The following is a 23186-nucleotide window of genomic DNA, read 5'->3' as shown; positions in this document are numbered from 1 at the left end:
GGGCCGCGTTTTTCCTTTAATTATTATCCCCCTCCTCCTCCTCCTCCTCCCTCCGCTCCGCTCCCCTCCCCTCCCTACTCCTCCTCCCGCCGCTGCCCGCCCGCCCCTTCTCCTCCCGCGGCGGCCCCGCAGGCAGCGGCTGGGGGCGGCGGGGCAGCGCTGCACCCCCCCGATCCGCCCCACCGCGCCCCCATCCCACCCCCCGGGGCGCGGAGGCGGGCTGAGCCCGGGGCCGAGCCGCACGGACCCGCGCCGAGCCGAGCCGTGCCGAGCCGAGCCGGCGGGCGGGCGCTGAGGCGCGTCTGGCGGCGCAGGAGGCCGGGACCATGGCGCTGGACGGGATCCGCATGCCGGACGGCTGTTACGCCGACGGGACGTGGGAGCTGAGCGTCCATGTCACCGACCTGGGCCGCGACGTCACCCTGAGGGTCACCGGAGAGATCCACATCGGCGGCGTCATGCTGCGCCTCGTCGAGAAGCTCGGTGAGTCCCCCCGGCACCCCTTGCCCAGCGCCCTGCACCGGTATCCTCCCAGGTGCCCTGCCCCAGTGCAGTGCTTCAACTCCCAGCATCCTGCCCCAGCTCCCAGCATCCTGCCCCAGCACCCAGCATCCTGCCCCAATACCCAGGAATCTGCCCAGGCAGCCAGGACTCTGCCCCAGTGCTCTGCTTGAGCACCCAGGACTCTGCCCCAGCACCCAGGACTCTGCCGCGGTGCTCTACTTGAGCACCCAGCATCCTGCCCCAGCACCCAGCATCCTGCCCCAGCACCCAGCATCCTGCCCCGGCACCCAGGACTCTGCCCCAGTACTGTGCTTGAGCACCCAAGCACCCTGTACCCAGCATCCTCCCCCCGTACTGTGCTTGAGCTCTCAACACCCTGCCCCAGCACCCAGGACTCTGCCCCAATACTCTGCTTGAACACTCAGGACACAGACCTCTGCCCCAGTACTGTTTTGAGCTCCTAGCACCCTGCCCCAGCACCCAGGACATTGCCCCGTTATTGTGCTTGAGCTGCCAGCATCCTGGCCCAATGCTATGCTTTGGCACCCAGCACCCTGCTCCAGTGCTGTACGCACTTTAGCACCCAGCACTCTGCTCAGCACCCTGCCTGTCCTAGCACCCTGGCACTCGGCACTCCCCTGGCATCCCATTGCAGCACCCTGCCCATCCCAGGTCCCAGCCCCAGCCCTGAGCTGCCCCTCTTCGCCATGCACCCTTCCAGGCAGCACCCAGGACCCCCCCTGCCCATGCCTGGCAGGGTCCCCGTAGCCCCCATGCTCCCGGCACCCTGCACTGCCACCTTCAAACCACTTTGGGCCAAAACCAGCCAAACTTTTACACCCTGTGGTGGGTTTGCCCATGGTGGGGTTTCAGCCCTCATCTATTGTCTGCTTTGCACGTGGGATTTTAAACAGAGCCAGGAAGCATCTTCATTTCTAGGGTGTTGAGGGGGACTTTTGTGGTGCTCCCCAGTTTACAGAAAGATTGAGTTCTGAAGTTGTAGCCAGCTGGCTCCAACTCTGTGCTGCTCCAGATGAGGGAAGCGTCTCTCGGGGGCCTCTGCGAGCATGGGGTGATGAACAGGATGGCATGGGCAAAGCGGGGAGCTTGGGACCGGGGACCCCGCAGCGTGGGGTGGCTTTGGGTGCACACCTGGACAAAGAGCCTGTGTGTCTGTGGCGCGTGGGAACGCCGGGACACAGGCTTTGTGGCGGAGGAGCCGCCGAAAAGCGAATGCCCCAGCCCCGCTCGGCCCCGCCAAACCTCCCCCTTGTCTTTTTATCAGCTTTTTATGGCTCGGGTGTGTTTACTCAACGGTACCGTCTGGGCTGAGGGCTGTAATTGCTCAAATAAAATATTAATTGCGAGGTCCCCGCGCGTGCCTGCGGCTGTGGGAGTAGCGGAGCTGTCAGCTATTGCCTGCGTGTCCCCGGCTCAACGCAGGGCTCTCGTGCGCCTTTAAAAACGTGCTTCCAGCCGTGCTTAGCTTTTGATTTATTAATTATCTGAAGTTAAAGGAAGGAAGACACAGATATAAATATGCTTGTTTCGAAAGGAAGCGAGCGCTTGCATCAAAGGGGATCATGCTGGAGATAGCCTTGACTCTCTGAAAACTTGATGGGGTGTGTGTGAGTGTGTTATTTTTATGCTGGATCTGCAGAAGGATTTGCTGAAGTTGAGCACTCGGTGGGTAGGGAAAAGGAGCAACAGCTTTAGAGAAACAATGAAAAAACCCCGAATCAAGCCATTGATCAGGAGTGAAGGAGCGAGGCTGCCCTCGGTTCGGAGCCGTAGGGGCTGTTGGGGCCTCCTCCTGTGCCGAAAGACACAGGGATGAAGCCCAGCGAGGACCTAAATTAGCTCCTGACGTAATGCACCCCCCAAAATGTGTTCACCCGGATCCTCTCCACTTGTTAAATTAGGGATTGTATTAGAGGGAAGGAATGCAGCAGCCACAGCGCCGGCTCTGGCATGGGGAGCAGGGATGGTGCTCGGCCTCAGTGTCCCCCTCCCCGAGACGGTCAAGAGCTAGGGATATCTCTGACTGTTGCCTTCCCTTTCCCCTTGGCTTTTGTCGCTGTGCCAAGCTATACGTATTTGGTTCCTTTTAATCTTCCTGCATGTCAGCTCTTCCAGCCCTCTCATTATTTTTATGGCTCTTCTTTGAGTTCCTGCCAGTTTATCGGCGTCGGGTTTAGCAGAGCAGGGTGGGACGGGACTCAGTCCTCGCTCTCGTGTGCCTCCTCAATGCCCTCCTTCATCCAGCCTGTCACGCTGCATCATCTCCTGATAGATTAATTTTGCAATTTTTCCACATGAAACCCTTTCCCTGCATCTTTAACCCCTCCCTCTCCATCGTTCCTCTGTCCCTGATGGCATTCATTTCCTTTTTTTTTTAACAGCTCCCAGCATTAGAAAAAAATGATTCATCTTTTGCAAAGCAGATTCTTTGCTGTGAGTTTTAAGGAAATGTCTTAAAGTTTCCTTGCAGCTCAGGGATCTCCTGTGGAGCGCTTTGCTTGTGTATCATAGGGGGAGGGGTTTCTGTGCCTTGGGCAGTGGTTTGCTGGCTCCATACTTTGGGACAAACCTCCCGTAGGCTTCATGCTGCCAAAGGACAGGGAAAGCAGATTACTGTGGCCTCTGTGAAGTGCCACAGAATCCCAACATGGTGGGGGTGGGAAGGGCCCTGCAGAGCTCATCCAGCCCAACCCCCTGCTAAATCAGGTTCCCCTCCATCAGGGGTCACAGGAACGTGTCCAGGCGGGTTTGGAAAACTCCAGAGAAGGAGCCTCCACACCCTCCCTGGGCAGCCTGGGCCAGGGTCCCTCACCTCAACAACAAAAGTGTTTTTTCCTTATATTTAAGTGGAATTTTTGTGTTCCAGCTTTTGTCCATTAACCCCTAAAGTGTCGCTGAAGCTTAGGACGTTGCTGTGAATCTGCAGCAGACCAGCCCCGCTCTGGTTGTGGGGTGCTCATAGAAACTCATCAACCATCAATGACTGGGGAGTAGAAATGCCTTCCCTCTTCCCAGCAGCAAGGAGAGCTTGGAAAAGGGAAAATCTAGGTCTCTATTTGTGTTTTTCTGATGCTTGTAGGAGAAAACGGTCGCAGTAAATAGCCCTTTGCTTTGGAGAGGTATGAGGTGCACAGGAGACATGTACTGGGGCTCAGGGATGCGGGAATGTCTCTCCTCCTTAATTGCAAGGCTGCAGGTATCAGTAAATCTTGTCGCCTCAGTCCTTGCCTGCCCAGAGCGGCTGCGGTCAGTCTGTTTGGGAATAGGCAATTAAAACCTGTCACTAATGCAAGCGGGGATTGGAACAAACCCAAGCAGCACATAGTGATTCTGGTTACTCAAGTGAATTGCAATGACCCGTTTGCTCCGCTGTTATTTATCACCCCGCTGGATTAAGCCACTTCGTTAATTGAGCCGTGCCATGTGCTTGGCAGAGTCATCTCTGAAAGACAGTCAGAAAACTGCTGAGATTTTAAGAGCAGTAGTATTTAGTTGGTGTGTGAGGGTTGGGGTCTGTACTAGAAACTCCTGGTGTTCACACAGGTGGTTTTAGGAATTTTGACACTATTGACTTACTACCACCAACAAAAAAAAACAAGGTTTAAAATCACTAGGAGCAGAGGAAGGAAGGAAATGAACACAGGTTATTGTTGTTGTCAACTTCATGCTGTTTAAAACACATGCAAGAAAAAAAAAAAAGCCCTCCTTTTTTATTTTTTAAATGTATTTGGATACATTAAACACAGCCCTGTGTTTGGGGGATGCTGACAGAACAGGGAAAGGGGGACAAACGGTGGCTGACAGAGGAATGGCTTAAGACAATTGACCTAAATGTGCACTGAGCAGATTCAGAAAGTCTATGGCTAGAAGGTTTGCAATGGAAATGCAAATGTTTCTTTTAGAAGCAGTATGTGCATGGCAGCCAGCTCCAGCCATGGGGGCTTGCTGGGAGCTCTGAGGGAGGACTGGCACCTTTCGGGATTTGGATCTGAAAAAGGGAGACAAATGAACAAAAAAAAGCCCCCACCAGCTGGGTTTGGACTTGGGGTAGTCCTGGACCAAAAGGCTTTAACATTTAATGCATCACCTGTCCAAGGTGGGAGAATGGCTCAAGGTGCTGCACTGTGTCGTGGTGGCATCCCTGGTTTATTGAGCCAGGATGGGTACGGGAGCTGCACAGGGGGAAAATGTCAAAGCCAGCCCCTTGCCCTCCACAGAGCAGCTGATAACAGCAAGCAGTGATGACATCATCTGAGACCTTGAGGGTTTTTTGTGAATCACGTAAGGGTTTGGGCAACTGGCTTAAACACCATTGTTCCCATTGGCAGCTCCTCCTCTATCTCCTTTCCATCACTTGGGAGAGAGGGGGATGTCCCGTGAGGGCTGGCACAGGAGCTGTCACGTGCCAAGAGTTTCACTTCAGATGAAATGATGTATTATAGCACATCAAACTCGCTCTTTTGCAGGTTTTAGCCTGCAAATGTGTCTGGGATGCACCGGAGAGGCTCTGTTCACCATGAAATGGACTCTGCCTGTGTTATCTTGCCAATGACTTCAACTGCACTCTTTGCAAGATCAATTGAAAATATTAGTGTTCTCCCTGTAAAGTCTCTTTTTCTTAATGGACCCCTTAAAGGCTTATGAATAAAACACCAAGAAAGCGCAGCATCATTGATTTCCTCAGGTTTGCGTTTGAGGTTTTGCAGCGCTTAGAAATGCTCCGAGCCATCGTGAGCCTTGCTGGGGAGATTCTTTGCCTTGAAATTGGAATGAACTCTTTGAAACAGTTTAAAGCTATGTAAGAGAAATGCAGAGTCCTTTCCCCAGCCCATTTCTGTTGGCAGACACAAGGAAGGATGAGTCTGCAGTGCTGACTTGCAGTTGACCTGCTCCTTTTGCTTTGGACTTTTCCAAGGAGATTAGGTGACCATATGTTGGTGGAGGCAAGGAGAAATAAAGAAAGGGTTTTTATTCAAGCCATGCTTTCCAAAAATACTTACCTGAGCATCTGTGTTTGGTTCTGGGAGTGCAGTCAGGACATTTCTTTGGTCTGTGCCACCAGACTGACTGTTGAATATCTTCATGTGCAAGATCCACAGATAGTGGTGGGGCCGTCAGTTGTTAGTCGAGAGGAGAAGGATGTTTTGCTTCAAAATCAGCGCTCGGTCACTCCTCAGTTATTGCTTTTCAAGTACATGGCGTTCATGAGAGGACTCTGAGTGCCATTTGATATGAGAAGCTGTTTGTATTCCCTTTGAGGCAGGGTGGTGAGTGGTTGTCTCAAATAACGTGATAAATAGTGGTAGTGTTTGCTGCTTGCTGAGGACAGCTTGGGCTGCTGTGGTTCAGGCAGGCAGGACTCCTCTGATGCTCCATGCTGACCCTGTTCCAGACTTCTTTCCCTGAGAAACTTCATCCCAGGCTTTTAAACAACAGGGTTCTGGGCTGTTTTGAAGCAAAAATGGTAGCCTGGAGACTGATGGATGCTGACTAGCAGAGGTGCTCCAGGCACAGATGCTCCTGCACCAGCAGCATCTTCAATGAGACCGAGAGAGCTACTAATGCACCCTGCATTTACATATTGCCACTTGAGTAATATCTTTGCTAGTGATGTGTCCCGAATCCTTGGAAGTGCTCATTAACACACTCTCCAGCCATGCACATTGATCCACGCAAGGCTGACTCTTCACTTACGTCCAGCTTTTGACTGCAGGAAGCTTCCACGTAGGCCTACACCGAGTTACAGCATCATGGCTCAAATAATGTCCTCTTTGTTAGCCTAAGTGGAATATTCAGTTGAACTGCCAATGACCAGAGGAATTCGGGGCGGGGGTAGGTAAAAGCCCTACGAAGGCAGCTTGAAGCTGCTGTTACAGCAATTAATATTTCTACCCAGAGTGGCACTGACTCTCTAGATATGACCCCTCCCCCCAAAAATTTAACATTTACATTTTTATGTATATCTTTGTTTGTTCATAAGTTCTTTCACTACAAGCCATCTGCTTTGGCTCAAAAGAGCCTGGCCAACAACACAGATCCTGGCCGGAGGGGGAAGAGAGCGTGGTGGGAAGCGACATCAGCGTCCTCGTGAATACCAGAGCCTGGGTTTGTCATACCACAGACAGGAAATTGTTGGGTTTGCTGCTCCCACCCAGCCCAAATCAGTAGTTTCCTCTTCCAGCTCCCTCAGGTTTCGATTTGATGTAAGGCATGCAGGGAAGTGGGCGCTTGTGTAGCTCTGAGGGAGTTAAAATGATAGAAATCACGTTCACAGGCTTCCCTGTCGTCTTTTCTTTCTTTTTTTCCCCCCATAGCCATCCTTTCTCTTCCCCACCCTTCTCCATCAGGACTTACATATTGCTCAGGCATCTGGCTGGGTCTCTCTCAACCATATAAAAACCCAAACAAATCGTGCTAAAACAAACTGTACTCAAAATACTTTAGTACTTCTATATGGGTGCCAGATGCCTCCGGATGTCTCCTGGCAGGGATCTCTGAGCCCTCATTCTGTGCTGTTATGAGTGCTGTGGTTGCATTCAGAGCAGGAACCATCCTTCTCTGGCTAAAGGGGTAAGATTATGCCCCACCTCTGATTCTTTTGGTTTAGAACAATGATGTTTGGTAGTTGTCCATCTGCAGCTTGCAGACTGCTGAGGGTTTATGTGCAAACTCTTTGCAGCCCTGCGATGGGACGTTATATAAAGCAAACCAGCAACCTGAGTTTTAACCCTTGGTCTCTGATTATGGGTCAGAGGGGACAGGGAAGAAAAAAAAAAGGAGTGTGGATAACTGCATGAAATTGTGGCTGTGGGGAGTGTTTACTGAGTTGGGAAAGAGAAGAGGGTGTATTTGCCCTGCAGACTTCAGTCATTTCAACACCACCAGTGACACCACCACTGTGAGCTCCTAATTTGGGTGTTGGGGGGATTTGTTTTTCAGTGGTGTTTTTTCTTACAGACAAGGGGAAGGAAGGAGATTTATGGCACCCTTGTAGCTCCTGGCACTCTGACTGCAGTCCAGCATCCAACTCTGGGCATGCTAGAGGAGGGAAAAGTCTCACAGTGTTCAAACATCTTAAAGAAGATGCACTTCTTCGTTCACATCCTGAAAAAAAGGGTAGCTTAAAAAGGGACCAAGAAACAAATCTGAGCAAAACTTCTCAGCTGGTGGGATTCTGAATGTTCTCGGTGGCCTACAGAGGTTTTCAGGTATTAAAATTTGGAAAGACACTGAGAACCTCAAATTCCTACTGAATGGAGAAACAGCCAGATGAGCAGAGTTGTAGTAACTCAGTTTTCTTGCCCAGGTTAGCTTTTTTCATGTTGCTCTTTTTGTCCAGACTGGAGCTTCCACCAGGTAGAACTGGTGAGGCAAGGGAAGAAAAGTGCACCCTTCTCAGGGGAAACCTTTTCAGTTTCTTTTGTATTTTTGGAGAGTTGTGCTCCTTGGCTTTTCTTGGGCTCACCCAACAGCTCTGGATGCAGCTCGCAGATACAAACCTTGGTTGGTAGCTGTGTGCATGGCATTTCCATGTGGTCCATGGCCTCTATCCTGCAGACCAGGTGAGATCTTCACAGAATCACAGAATGGTAGGGGTTGGAAGGGACCTTTAGAGATCCATCTAGTCCAACCCCCCTGCAGAAGCAGGTCCACCTAGATCAGGTAACACAGGAACGTGTCCAGGTGTGTTTTGAAGACCTCCAAGGAAGGAGCCTCCACACCCTCCCTGGGCAGCCTGGGCCAGGGCTCCCTCACTTGAACAGTAAAATAAGGGGTTTTTAAATGTTTAAATGGAACTTTTTGAGTTCCAGCTTTATCCCATTACCCCTTGTCCTGTTGCTAAATACCATAGAAAAAAGTGATGTCCCAACCTCCTGACACCCACCATTATAATACTTATTATACTTATTAATGAGATCCCCCCTCAGTCTCCTCTTCTCCAGGCTGAACAGCTGCAGTTCCTGCAGCCTTTCCTCATAAGGAAGATGCTCCAGTCCCCTGATCATCTTGGTAGCCCTGTGCTGGCCTCTCTCCAGCAGTTTTCCTGTCCTTCTTGAGCTGAGGAGCCCAGAACTGAACACAGGACTCCAGATGAGGCCTCACCAGGGCAGAGTAGAGGGGGAGAAGAACCTCCCTTGACCTGCTGCCCCTCAGGATGCCAGTGGCCCTCTTGCCCACGTGGGCACATTGCTGGCTCATGGTTAGTTTATTATCAACCAGCACTCCCAGGTCTCTCTCCTGAAGCTGCTCTCCAGCAGGGCAATCCCCAGCCTGTCCTGGTACATGGGGTTGTTCCTCCCAGGGTGCAGGCAAGGCACTTGCCCTTGTTGAACCTCACGAGGTTGCTCTCTGCCCAGCTCTAAAGCTGGTCGAGATCTTGCTGAAGACCTTGGAGACTCCAGTTTTTGGTGAAATGTGGCTGCATTTGGATGAGAGGTTGAGAACAGCATTGGAAAGGGCTGTGCATGAGCAAACAGGCACACCAGCAGTTGCATAAACCTTCTTTATTATCTCAGGTGCTTTTTAGCTTGCAGAACAACTAGACAGCAACCCAAAAAAATAATCTTGCCAATTATTAAATTTAAGTCTCTTACCAGCTTGTTATGTATGTTTGTTTGGTGGTTGTTTCTTTTTCCCCCTCCTCCCTGCAGGCATATGTACTTTTTGAAGGGTTAATTGCTGAAACTCCAAATTCAATTAGAAAGTCTGCATTTTATGAAATTGCCTGGAAAGAGCTGTATCACTGTCTTGCTGAGCTTCCCTTCCTCTCTGATAATACACAGAGCTTTGCTGGACACAGCATCCAGCTGAAGAGCTGTCTGCAGCAGAAATTTTCCCCCGCCACCATGCCACACGCCCTGCTCTGTGGCTTGGTTGTGTGATGGCTGAAGTGAACCCACGCCCAGGGTTAGAGGTCTTAAAGTCCTTTAAAAGTGTCTTGTGGGCATCAGTGAGCTTGGGCTAACTGGTGCAGAAATGAGTAAGAAAAATGGTGGGGTTCTCTCCCCTTTCTGTGACATCTCCTCGTATCTCTGCAAGGAACCTACAGCAGATTTGCGCAGCTCTCCCCAAATCCTGCTTTGCCACAGAAGCTAATTCCAAAATGCATGCAAGGGAAGGCTGGTGGCATGTGAAACACCTCTGGCTGCTGTTGCTGACAGGGAGGGATGAGCTCCTTTCCCTATACTCTGCCTAGAGCTGTACACTTTGGGGGAATCATGGCAGTTGTGGTGTCTCTCTCCTGCAGACCAGGATCCCACCTGATCTGCAGTAGGACCACCATTGACTCTCAGGTTTAATGTGAGGTGAGGCTGCCCCAGGCATACCAAGGGTTGCAAACCCCCCTTTCTAGGGGGTGAAGCTTTTATCAGAGAGTAACTCTCAGTAAGGCAGGCTTCAGGGAGTTGCCTGGTGAGAATTAAGCATCAGATGAGAAGTTGGGAATTCAGATTGCCTGTTGGTCCTCCTTTATCTGCCGTAAGCATCTGTCCCGCCAAATGTCCTCTGGCTCCCTTATCAGGTATGATGTCTTGTTGGCATGACTGGCTCCCTCATGCCTTGCAGGTTCATTGGGGATGAGTCAGGATTGCAGCCTGCTAGCACCATTCCTTCTGGACCACTTTTCCTTTTTGGTGAGGGAAGTGTGATACACAGCTGGAGGGTGAGGGAGTGCCTGGGCTAGTAGTCAAGGCAGTTGGGTGCTCCCTAGAGAAGTGGTTTTCCTTCCTTCCTTCCTCTGCTGCTGTGTTTCTGTCCGATGCTTCCTATTTTGTGCTGGATGAATCATGGAAAGCTCAGTCCTTAACTGAGTTTACTGCCATTTCTGGTGATTCCATGGGAGGCAGGGAACAGCCTCCTCGGGAGAGGTGCTTGATGAGTGGGGGAAAACACAGGAAAATCAGGTTGTCAAGATCCCAGGTTTATTTTAAAAACAACTCAGCCTTTTAGGGGAAGAATAACCCACCTTTGTTTTCCTTTATTCCCTTCTGTAGAAAAATGAGCAAGCCAAATTGCTCTGGGGTGCTGGTGCAAGGGTTTAAAGTGAGTCTGCTTATTATTATGGGAGTGTTGGGGAACTGAGGTGGCCCCGGCTTTCAGGTCCTCTGTAGAGTTTCCTGATATTTCAGCTGGGTTCAGCATCGCTGCAAAACTTCTCTCCCTGCTCAAGGCTTCAAAAGGGTTGGACATGGCTGTACTTCCCAGGTGAACAGCTCAGAGGAACCCACAGGCTCACTGTGCAACAACTGCTGAGAAATAAGATAGATTTTGTTTTATCTATATATATGTCTAGCTAATTTATGCACAAAGCCATAATAAAAGTAGGTAGGTACCTCTTGGGCAAACAACACATGCTCAGTTCACAGATCACCTGTGCCTCTTGCATTTGTGAGAGCATCAGAAGTGTAAGGCAAATTTACAAGGAGTTTTGCTGTTCTGTCTGCAGGTGAGTGGCACCCGTGCAGGGCAAAGGTGCATTTCGGTGTGGCCAGCAGTACTCAGTTATTTCACTCCTAGGAGAAGGAGGTATTTATGTTTCTGAACTAGCAGTGTAAGTCATAGATAGTGCTGTGCTGCTGTGGCTTCTTAATGAATTAAATTTCCAAGTGCTAGTTGAGTAATCCTATTATCACTGAAAAGAGCTTCCTTCCTAGAGTTGACTTGAGGAAAAAAAAAAGTGACTTTCAGGCTTGTTGGGATTTGCTCTTCTCCCTGAAGCCTGTGTGCAGACACGGCTCTGGCAGAGATGCTTTGAGGCTCAGTATCCTCCGGGTCAGGCAGCTTTGCAAAGCTTTTGCAAAGATGCTCATCGGTGGTGTGGGCTTGTAAAATGCCTCTGCACCTCAGGTGGATTATAAAGCAAACCCAGGGATTGAGAAACCAAGGGGCTGTTCCTGTGCCTCATGGCTGGGCTGTGTAAGTGGTGGGTTTTTCAGGGGAAGGGGGTGGTTTTGAGCAACAAAAAGACTGAACACTGCATTCTTTTATCACCTCTCTGGTACTTCAGGTGCTGTCCCAGCCCCATCAAGACGTGGGCTCGCCTTTGTGAAACCTCACTTAAAACCCAACAGACAGACACTTTTCCCCAGCAGTGTAGCAGCACGTTCTCTTATTAGCAGGAGACGCTCCAGAATATCTCTGAGGCAAGGGCACACTTAACATCTGCATTCAGTGTTGTGTCCTCATGTGCTCAATGTCCTCCACAGACTTGCCTTTCTTTTTTTCTTTTCCTCCTTTTGCATTGCTCTTGAATAGCTCTCTGCAGCTACACGGCCGGCTTTGACGTCAGGATGGTGAACCATGAGCGTGTCCCCTGGCACGCCGAGACGAGAGGGAGGTCTTCTATGCTGGCTCACAGGAGTCACAGTGTTGGGAACAAGGCTACTTTTGTCCTTTTTTTCTCTATTAAGCTACTTTTCATGCAAGAAATCTTCTTTAAATTTAAATCCCAGCACAGGTCCTCCCTGTTTTGGACACCTCCACATATGTAGATGTTCTCCAGGAAACAAAGTAGGATAAAACAGTGGTTATAGCTGCTGTGGTGGCAGATACAGGATAATTTGGAGGTATCACTTTGTATTTACCCAGTAGTTACTGCAGAATGGCTGCTGTACACTAGATTTTTTCATAGCCTGGGACAAATGCATATGGGGCACACGATTAGTAACTCCTGTTAAAACTCATTAGTACCAAGAGCATCAGGTTGTGGTGGCTGCAGCTTTATTACAGCAGTCGCAAAATCATTTTATAGGATGTTTATCTCCCTGTTTCAAAGTATAGTTTTTCACATGTCGTGACCAGAGGCTGGAAGGACTTTTGTTCTACTTTGAACTTTGCTCCATGTGGGGGATGGAGGAGTCGATTCCAGCATGCGCTGTACCCCAAAGAAATCTGCACTACAAAACCAGATTCTGCTCCAAGGCAGCAACCGTGTCACCCAACAAAACACATCAGCATTTCTGTTGGACTCGGGATAAATGAAAACAACTCCATTAATTTTGTTTTCTTCCCCCATAATTGTCATGGAAGGAGTGGCTTTGGCATGTTTAAAAGAATCTGAGTTTAAAGAGGTCAGCGTGAGCAATGAGGAGGCTATGTCCCATCCCTCCCCGCAGGGAGCAATGCCTTCAGCTATATAGATACACATGTGCACACACACACATGTATACACCCATAGAACAGAAATGTATCAACACACAGCTATGTGTCTGTGTACATATTTTTGTTTATTCATCTGGTTTGGGGAGGGGGGGAATGTTTGCCTGATTTTTGACCACAGTGATGTTTGTCTAAAACAAGCTGGTCGTTGTAGGGTCACAGAGCAGCCTGGGCACATCATCTGTCTCATGAAATGCCCATCCTTGCACGGGCTGGGAGAGCCTTTCAGGAGCAAGCAGTGACCTTGCAGCCAGCCCCAGCAAACCATGTGGGTCTAGATCTGAGGCACTGAGTGCAGAAGCCAATCCCTGTGCTGGCCTCGGCGGGTGGGGGAAGGAAGCCCAGCGGTATTTCATGGTTGTATCGGTAGTTTCTGGAAAGTAAATAATATGAATGACCCTGAGAGCAGGCGCTGGCTGGAACAGGACCTTCAGCAGTGCTCTTGACTGCAAAACGCTGCTTTATTTTTGCCCTGCCACAGCACCTGTGTCCTGCTCTGTGTGCCAGGTTTGCTGTTTTGTGGTACTTCTGAGTGTTTCAGGAACATTTGCAGTATTCTCTGATGTTTTTATTCCTTGTGATTCAGAGGTACACCTTCAGACCTTGTTGACACACGCTGCTTGGTAGGACGTGGAAAAGGAAAACCTACCAAAGCAACGCCGTGAGGTTAGGTGTGATGATTTTTGCTGGCTCGTCGGGGTGGGGTTTTTTTTTTCTTGTTTTTCACTTGTAATCTTAAATTGATCTTCTTTCCAAGTTTTTAAAGTATTTCTGCCTTGCTTTCCGTGCACGGTGGCCACACGATACATCCCAAGGGGACAGGAGGGTACACCCAGGGCCCACCAAGCAGTCCCCAGTTCTTTATTGCTGGAGGTCTCTCTTCTTTTGAAGGAGTCTTTCTTCCCTGCTGGCTTCCCAAGAGGGGTGTGTAACCAGCCAACACCCAGCCTCTGGCTTGGAGAGCCTCTGGCCGCTCCTCAGGGCTGGTGAGGGCAGGATTAATGTGTTATCAGCAGGTATTTGAGCTTAAAGGTACTTTAATCCCCCAGCTCCCTCTCGAGCTGTCTGCTGCTGTCAGGGTTTTAAACATGCTGTCCACATCTGTATTTTCCTTTAAAAAAGGAGCATTGCATATTAACTTTTAAACAGAGATGCCACTTTTTGATTCCAGCCTTATAAAAAACCCTGAGCGATTTTCAACCCATCTGCACCAAACTCATAGAAAAGCTGATTGTTTGTTCTCAGTAGATTACCAAGTTCATGAAATCACTTTTTGCAAGAAGAAATGCTTGGTTTGTGAGCTGGTTTGAGTTCTTGCACTGTATCTTTTATATATATATAATTTATATGTATGTGTGTCTGCAGAAATGTGCCTATACGTGACGTGTGTATGTTATATGTGCATATATTTTATATATCTGTATTATGCATATATTTTCTATTTGTGTATGTCTAGGATGTAAATATGTGTATATGTACATTTATATACATAATATTTGTGTGTATATGGATCCACTTGAGGCACTGTGTGGGTAATGGAGAGGCATTTTGCCACCTCAGCTTCCTGAACGTGACTAACCGGAGCAGAAACAATCATGGTTAGAGGCTCCTCTGGTGCACACTCACCTATGGGGAAGAGCCAGGTCTGTGGAGGGCTGTGGGGCTAATTGTGGTCCAGAGGGAAAACAACCAGTGGGATGGCTGGGCTTTGATTCTGCCAAAGGGAAAAGATGATGGTCCTTTCATATTATTCCCCCAGGAGGCCTGAAGACTTGAATCTGTCGCTCTAAAAGCCATCATTTATAATTAAAAACTGAACTGAAGCTTGTGCTTCGGCTGCATCTGCCACCCCTCCTGAGGTGAAGAGCACTGCAGGGAAACCTGCTTCAGCTGCAAGTCTTTGTTGCCAAAAAGCAAGCAAAAAGCCCTGATGCAAACCAGACAGGCCCATGGAAGTTCCCTACGTACCTACTCAAGCTTTGGAACAATCTGCCTCTGATGGGAAGGCGATGGAGGCGTTTGTAGGCTCTTTGCTGCCCTGTGGATCTAATCAGGGATGTGTGTACCTGAAAAGGGATCTGGTGCTACCCCATGGATGCCTTTCCCAGAGGTGGAGACCACCATGGCTGGAGTTTCCTGCTCTCCACATAGCAGTTTGATGAGGTTTAGCCATGTGCAGTGAAAGGGGAGGGAAAAATAAAGAGGTTTATTTGGTTGTAGCAGGGTTCTATTGTCCTGAGTGGTGCACAGAAGGAGAGCCCATCTGCAATAGGGGATATCCCAAAATAACAAGGCAAATACAGTGTTTATGTAACGCTGGAGGCTTGTATACTATTGCTAGTAAGTCCTAAGCTTGCACAGAGAGCCTGCCAAGTGGCAGCGATGCTTCTGAGGAAAGGAGGTTCAATAGCTGCTGCAGGCTCAGAGCAGAAAAGGGAGTTTTAAAATCCACAGATCAGCAGAGGGAAAGTGGAGTAGCCAGGAATAAATGAGCTGTTGGGAGAGCAGATGAGGCTGTCTCCATCTCCTCTTGCACTTCCCCAAAATTGGGCTTTGTTGCTGACGTGGTGATTGTGTATGTGTGTATCTATGTAATCAAAAGCCAAGAGTTAAAATGCACTTTGTGTGCATCTCAGTTAAGACTTATTCTCTGCTGCTTGAATTCTGGATGTGAATGTAGTGGTAGCTGTGGGAATAAATAATCTGCAGCTGTAATTAAACTGGACAAGCTGGCGTGATGTGACTGTGGCAAGGCACCAGCATGAATTGAAAGCTAAGGATGTTTAAGGTTTAAAATGCTTTATTGGGCAGCCCTTCACCTCTTCTCATAATGTTCAGTCCTCATTGGGATCTCTTCAGCCATCTGGGTGATTTAAGATGCCTCTTGCATTTGCAGGACTGTCTGGACAGCTTTTCAAGGTGAATAGCAAGTTTGATTAGTGAGCTTTGCTGTACAAAATGATCTCGGCATCACCAGTGCAGTGTCTCTGCCTCTGGGCACAGGTTCTTCCTCCAAAAAACCCGAATCCCAGCTGTGTCCCCCAGCTTTCCCGGGCTCCCAACAGCTGAGATTTTGGTTCAGGCTGTGCTGGGAGGTGGAGGAAGCGGAGAGCAGGGATTATTTTTGATGCTGGGAAGGAAGCGCCGTACTTCCCTTTCCTGCAGGCGCTGCTGCTGGGCTTGGGCTCCGGGAGCTCCCTGTCCCCAGCCCGAGTTCCAGCTGCGTGCTGACAGCTCCAGCCACCGCATCTCTGCAGCCCTCACCTGGCAAGGGCCTTGCCTGGAAGGGAAGCATCACTGGCAGTGATTTACTCTGACTGCAGCAAGTGTGTGCAGCTCATTTCCAGTGATCCCTCTGGTCTCTCCTTTAACCAAGATGACCATAGAATCAGAGAATCGTTTTGGTTGGAAAAGACCTTTAAACTCATGGAGTCCAAGCCCTTCCCTCACCCTGCCCAGCCCACCACTAACCCATGGCCTCAGCACCTCAGCTCCATGGCTGTGCAATAGCTCCAGGGATGGGGACTCCCCAACTTCCCTGGGCAGCCTGGGCCAGTGTCCAACAACCCTCCTGGTGAAAAAATTCTTCCTAATGTCTAATCTAAACCTCCTCTGGTGCAACTTGGAGCTGTTTCCTGTTGTTCTATCATTTATTACTGGGGTGAAGAGGCTGACCTCCACCGTGGAGCTGTAGAGAGTGACCATGTCTCCTCTCAGCCTCTTCTTCTCCAGGCTAAATAACTCCAGTTCCTTCAGCCATTCCTCATCGTGGGACCACAGTGGGAGGATGTGTTTTTATTGCACTGAGGACACCTAAAGCCTGGTAGCTCTGGTTTTCTGCTCCCCAGGCCATGCCATAAGCAGAAGTCACCCTGATTTAGACTAATGTGGGTGGATTTTCCCATTCCACTGAACAAGTATTGTCCTTTTCCTGTTTGCCTTGATTGAGAGGCTGATGAACACTTGCCACCTCTTAACATCTCTGCTTCTTTGGGTGATGGCACTGCCCTAAGGCTGGTACACTTAGTGGCTGGAAATAGCAGCTCAGGGCTGCACAGGAGCATTTAACAGCTCAGAGGAGCTTCTGGATCTACAAACACCTGTGTTGAGATTTGCAGCATGGTTTTGGACCTGTAGTAACCTTTTGAGTTTGAGGTCTGGGATCTCTAAAGTGAGTTTGTAGTGCTCTGATACCCAGGCTCTGATAAACATGAAACATCCAGTCCTGTGAGTGACAGCAGTAAATGGGAAAAGACTGAGCCGAAATAGCAAGCCTTGTCATAGAGCTGCAACCCTGACAAATCAGTAACTCGTGGATTGGGACCCTGCTGAAGATTTAGAAACCTTTGCTCAGATTTAAGCAGGCAGTTGGCATTCTCTGGCGTGTGTGGACTGCTCCAAGCCCTGCGTCGCACCCTCTGCCTTGCAAAGCACCGAAGGTTTCTCATCAACATGTTGGTGTTAAACTCAGTGCCACAAGTCAGCTGCTAAACATTTGCCAAGCTTTTTTATATGTAACTACCCCATGGAGCAGACACAAACCTTCACCTTTTTGGCCATAGCCAGCACTTTACTGTTAACTGAAAGTGTTAATTACTCTCAGGCCAAAAGATGATGCTGTACTTATTTGTGCCATGGCCTGAAAGGTTAATCTGCAACTTAAACCCAAATCTCCTTCTTTCAGTGATTCAAAATACTTTTTTTTCCCCTTCCCCCAGGTTTTCAGTGCCAATTTGTTGAGCTTTCAGTAGGGCAGAAGTTGGACTTCATTACCAAAGTCCATTGTAATGATTTCTCAGATTTTTTTGAGAGTAGACAAGGCTTGTGCAAGTTTGCATGCTTTTCTATATTTGGTTTTGTTTAATTTGATTGTACAAAGCTGTTGAAAAGTCTAGCTGAACATTTCCCCTTGCTGGCTGCGTGATTCTGCCATTACACCAGGAGTTCAAAGGAAAAAGAAAAAAAGGCTTCTGCTGGCTTTTCTCAGTAACCCTGAGATCAAGATCCCATTTTCAGATAGGGACAGAAAAAAGTTTGTTTGTCACACTCTTCTCATCTTAATTTTAGATGTGACTCATGGGGATAGCCTTTACAATGTCTGTTTTGGTGCTGTGTCTGCTAAACTCAGCTGGGTTTGCCTCTGGGTTTCTCGCTGGTGCCCTGCAATGCAGGAGCATTGCTGACAAAGGATGGAGGATGATGCTGCTGCAGTAAACAAAGACAAGAGGAAATGGGCTCAAGTTGCACCAGGATTGGTTTAGATCGGACATTAGGAAGAACTTTTTCATCAGGAGGGTTGTCAGCCCCTGTGCCAGGCTGCCCAGGGAGGTGGGGGAGTCCCATCCCTGGAGCTATTGCACAGCCGTGGAGCTGAGGTGCTGAGGGCCATGGGGTTAGTGGTGGGCTGGGCAGGGTGAGGGGAGGGCTTGGACTCCATGAGCTTAAAGGACTTTTCCAACCAAAAATATTTTATGATTCTATGACATGTCATCTGTCAGCTTTAGTTTGGGTTAAACTGATGTTTCACATTGGGAATCTGGGGTCTGAGAAGGATCTGGAGCTGAAAATTGAATTATTTGATTACAGGTGCCTTAACCTGGAAAATGCCATGCATTTCAGTTTCTTCCTTTATTATGAAAACTAAAACAATCCTTCATAAGAGCCATAAGATCAAAATTTACTGAGAACTCTGTCATTGCAGAAGTGTCTCAGTAAGTTGTCATGCAGCCTCTTGAGGTTCTCATGTGCTTGCCCAGATGATGTCCTGCAGAAACAGTCAGTTTTCCCTTTGAAATGAGAGCTTTGGCTGTCACCATCAAGGCTGACACCCTCCCTTGGGTTTGTAATTCTGGAGAAGGGAGGTTTTAGGCTAACCAGAGCTTTGCAAAGTGCAGCTGCAGTGCTTGGATCCTTCCTCCCTCTTTCCTTTTCTCCTTTGTGGTGGCAGCACATTGCACTGTTAGTGCTAGTTGGTGGGTGTCAGATGGGAAGATGCTCCACAGCAATCTCCACTCCTGCAGGGACAGCAGGACAGGACTTAGCACAAAAAGTATTCCAGGTGTTGGGAAAGATACTGCACAACAGCAGCTATCATTTAGAGTTCTCTCTAAATGCTTCCCAACTTGGATGTGACTTTGCAAAAGCCCATGGCTACATCCCTGCTGGAAGGAGCTGCGGCTGCTGGGTTTTATGCTGTTGTTCTTTTGGGAAGTAACTTTTAGTTTCACTTGGGAGTTTTCCAGTTCTGTCTGTAGAAACTGAAAGTCTTGGAGAAGACACAGTGTTTCTGTTTAATTCTTCTTGGAAACCTCTTTCTAGTTCTGCATTCCATTTGTGCTGAGGTGGCTGGACTCACCTTTGGGTAGCACAGGAGTCCTACGTGGTGGGGATGGGGAAACCCAAGAACTGATAGCTGACCTAAAAAGCTGTGCAGAATCCCTCCTGGGGAGGGTGTTTGGCTGTTCATGACCCCCTTGGCTTCACACTTGGCCTTGCTGCCAGGCTGAGTGATCCACAGACAAGTCGTGTCTCATCCTTATTCCTCTGGTGTTCATTCCTACTTTTATCTCCAAAGCAGCTTCTAGATGCTATTGAGGACAAGCAATGATCTGCATCTGAAAGGGGCTGCCAGTGTTCTTGTATCAATAGTCGCCTCTCAACTGTATTTTTACTTTCTGCTTTTGTCTTTTGGAGGCTAATTCTGGTCCTGGTTCTAACTGGTAAAGTGGTTTCTTTGTTCTAGATGTCAAGAAAGACTGGTCGGATCACGCGCTATGGTGGGAAAAGAAGAAAACTTGGCTACTTAAAACACACTGGACGTTGGACAAATACGGGATACAGGCTGATGCCAAGCTCCAGTTCACACCTCAGCACAAACTGCTTCGCCTTCAGCTGCCCAACATGAAGTACGTCAAGGTGAAAGTCAACTTCTCAGACAGGGTCTTCAAAGCAGTTTCCGACATCTGCAAAACATTCAGTAAGTAGCGAGTGCCGAAAGGTGCTGCTGGGGAGGTTGGCGTTTGGTTTGGCTCCTGCCTCTCCTTCCGTGCATATGCTCATCCCATAAATTTGCTAAATCCCTGGTAGTTTCCAGCTTCAAACAGCCTCTTGGGCGTCAAGCAGCCTAGATGTCCCGCTCTTTTTCCCTTGTAAATCGAACCTTTTATGTGCAAATACTGAAATACTGGGACTGATTGTAGGGGAGACGTGAGATGAAACACATTCTCTGTGCTGAATTCTGTTTGGTAGCCAGGCTGTTCTAGCTTTTGTCTAGGGTGAGGTGGTAGCAGCCCTGCTTTATGTTAAAAGCTGCTGGAGTTGGGTCGTCATTTTTGTTCTGCAAATTTATGTGCGAGATGAAAAACAAACCCTGAAGCAGGAAACCTGCCAGCTCCGTGGGTTCTCTTCCAGTGGAAAATCATGTTAGAGATTAAGTGATGATGCTTCACTGTAAAACTGTCTGGTGGAGGGGAAGGACAGAGTCTCCCTGTCTGCCTTTTCAACTTCTTTTCACACCACTTTGCCTTGTTGAGAAAAAGTCCCAGGAGAAAAGATGTATCATTTCCTACCAGGTACACAGGGCTCAGTGCAGGATGCTGCTTTCATGCATCACTTTTTGCCTATCTTCACAAATTTCTCATCCCAAAACCCAGTGCTTCTTTCTCCCCTTAAAAAAAAGCCCAGAAGATGGTAACTCCACTCTGAGGAACTCAAATAAGCACTCGGCGTGGGCTCCATACCAGTGTCCTTCCCACTTTCTCCCCTGCAGAAGGAGCCTGCAACCCGACCTCAGCTGTAGTAAATCTATTTCTGCTCTCAAAAAGCAGCCAGGGTTACTCTTGGCTGACCCAGTTATTTCGTGAGGCAGGAAGAGCTGAGCCGTACGTGCGGTGTTACGGCCTGGGCTCTGGTGAGTCTGTGGTGAGGTCGGTGTATAGAGCTGATGACAAATGTGTCTTTCATGGGTTTGGGGTTGTGGGTTGGAGGTTTTTTAATGTAAATGTTGAGCAATTCCTCCTGAAAATAGAAAAGGCTTAGCCAGCATTATTTCTGAGTCAATTTTGCTTCCCCCCTGTCTCCCATTCCCATTTTTAACGTCGTGCTAGACGGAGAGGTCACCGGCGTCCGCTCGCTGACGAGACTTTCTAGCAGTGAGTCACGTCAGGAAATTCTGTTACAGTTAATCACGTAACAAGGGATCTTTCACTGACTCTGCCAAGCAGTTAGAACCTTACATGGCCCTGAAGCAGATATTTGTGTAGCTCCAGGGCTCTCAGTGTATTTATGAACAAACAAGCAGCATAATACTAATATTTAAAGACACAGAAGTGGGGGAAGAAACTGCTCAAATAGCTGTAGCCCAGCTGTGGTAGAAGCTCTGCAGCAGGCAGGGGAGACACATCTGTCGAGGCTGGTTCTGACTTTCCTTCCATGGCATCTGACGTACTGAAATCGATGTTCCTAAATTGGGAGAAAGCAGGATTTTTGCTGGAAACTTCACTCTCCTTTTAGTGATTCTTTAGCAGCCCAAGCTGTTTCAGGACAGATGGAAGCTACGTGGCCAAACACAGCGATTCAATCTTGTTTAGCCCTTGTCTTTGTGTTTACTGGGAGCCAGATGTTCAGCAGAGAGAGCTATGGGGAGGATGGCCACATGGGCTGCAGGGAAGAGGGGATGGGGATGCAGGGAGGAGGCAGGGCTGGAGCTGGAGAGGCTGGGAAGCTCTTCCCTGGACTGCAGAGGTATTTAGACGCTTACATAAATATCTCTCTTATTTAAGTGTCAAAATATCTCTGTGGTCCAAGGAAGGTCTTCCCAGAGTGTATAAGTGGACACCTATGTAAGTATCCAAATACTACTCTTCATATAGATGTATATACATACTTATGTATAGAGATGTATAATAGATATATGATATAATAGCCAATACATTTTAACATATGTATTAAAAATATGTGTCCAAATACCACTTTCATATCTAGATAGATAATACAGATGTCTAAATGCCTCTGTGGTCTAGGGAAGAGCTTCCCAGTGTCAAGATTTACATATGTGATTTGGTGTTTGCCTCAAAGAGGTCTTGGTTCATATATACACACACACATATACATATATATATATGATCCAAAAGCTCCCTGAAGCAAACACCGAAGCGCCCCATGCACATTCCAGTCACTACCTATCCTTTCTTCCTCTGCTTGTGACCTTGATGCTGAGCCATGGGTCAGATACAGCCTCAAGCAGGAGGCCCTGGAGCAGATCAGCTCTGATGGAGAGAGGAGCTCATCTGAGCCAGGAGGTCACACATTGTCGGGCAAGAGGGGCTGCTGCTTCCTGCCATCCTAGGAGGGTCATGCTGAACTTGCACGGAGTGTTTTCATTCCTGGAAGGTGTGAGGGATATCTGCTCACACCTCAGTGCCTGCTGCAGCTCGCTGAGAATTAGAGCAGCTGTGGGGTGATGGGGTCATCCCGACTTGGGGAGCTTGCATTTTCCTTTTCCGCCAACACGAGCCTCTCTTGGGGTCTTGCAGACCGTGCTGTAACACTTCCCCAGCCCTCCTATTTCTCACTGTGGTTTTGTTCCCCCAGGTTAGTATTTATACCACCTCATTTTTCTCTGTTACCTTTTCCTGCCCTTCGCAGCATCTCCGCACAGGCTGGCTGCAGAGAGCATTTGTACCCCGTACTAATCATGCTAATTGTCTCCCCAAGGAAAGCTGAGTAGGTATTTCAAGGCAGAAGGGGAAAGAAGTAATCTGTGCTCTAACAGCAGAGTTCTTGTCTCTGCAAATCCCTTGCTTTCCAAAGTTAGGGTCCAGCATGGCCTGGACCAACGTCCAGCTGACAGAACCGTGCTTGTGAGTTGCTCGTATTTTGGCTATAACTGTTTGCTGTCTTTGCCCCTGGAGCATTTAATTACACACTTCAGTAATTCCAGCATATGGCATGATTAATGAGTAATTTAAGTAATTCCTCCTGTTGCCAGGACTCCGCTGGTTGCATTTATAAAACACATGCAAGCGGGAATACACTCGGGTGAATTATTTAGGGTTGTGCCTTTTCTTATATTCCCTTTCCGTTGTACCCTGAGGTGTCACCGTTGCAGCCTTTGGCTGCTTTTTAAAGAAGAGCCTGTTGTGCAGAGCGAAGTTCTTACAAAGGGCAGCAGCAGCCCCCCGGGGGGTGCAGCCCGGAGGTGGCTGTGGGAAGATGCCAGAGCCCATCCCTTCGCTTTCTTGGAGGTCATGCGAAGCCGGAAAAAAACACGATCTCATTCCCAGGGGCTGGATTGCAGCCCCTCGATTCCCACAGCCATCGGTCGGGGGGAGGGGGGTTAACTGCAGGGACTGACCTCGGCTGCAGGAGGAGAGGGACAGGGAAGGGACAACGGGCAGCCCTCACCCAAAGGCTGGCCTGGAAGCCTGCCCGGCAGCAGCTGCTGGCAGGCTGCGCCAGCCTGAAGGGCCCAGCTTTGATCTGCAATGAAAGACCCGAGAAAGAGA

At 48.9% G+C, this 23186-nt stretch overlaps 1 protein-coding gene across 4 annotated transcripts in view; it reads left to right on the top strand.

Annotated features, from left to right (window-relative positions):
- Positions 1-78: 78 nt before the first annotated feature.
- FERMT2 (FERM domain containing kindlin 2) overlaps positions 79-23186 on the top strand; it is a 54564-nt gene continuing 31456 nt past the window's right edge. Inside the window, exons 1-2 of one of the 4 annotated variants that reach the window (XM_061997801.1) lie at positions 79-483; positions 19424-19657. In XM_061997801.1, the coding sequence (XP_061853785.1) occupies positions 327-483; positions 19424-19657 (391 nt within the window). In that variant the 5' untranslated portion in view covers positions 79-326. The remainder of the gene's footprint in view (positions 484-19423; positions 19658-23186) is intronic. The other 3 variants (XM_061997802.1, XM_061997803.1, XM_061997804.1) reach the window with 3 other exon arrangements.

Source organism: Colius striatus, chromosome 6, assembly GCF_028858725.1.
Source record: "Colius striatus isolate bColStr4 chromosome 6, bColStr4.1.hap1, whole genome shotgun sequence".
Taxonomy (NCBI): Eukaryota; Metazoa; Chordata; class Aves; order Coliiformes; family Coliidae; genus Colius; species Colius striatus.
This window is presented reverse-complemented; position numbering and strand designations above follow the sequence as displayed.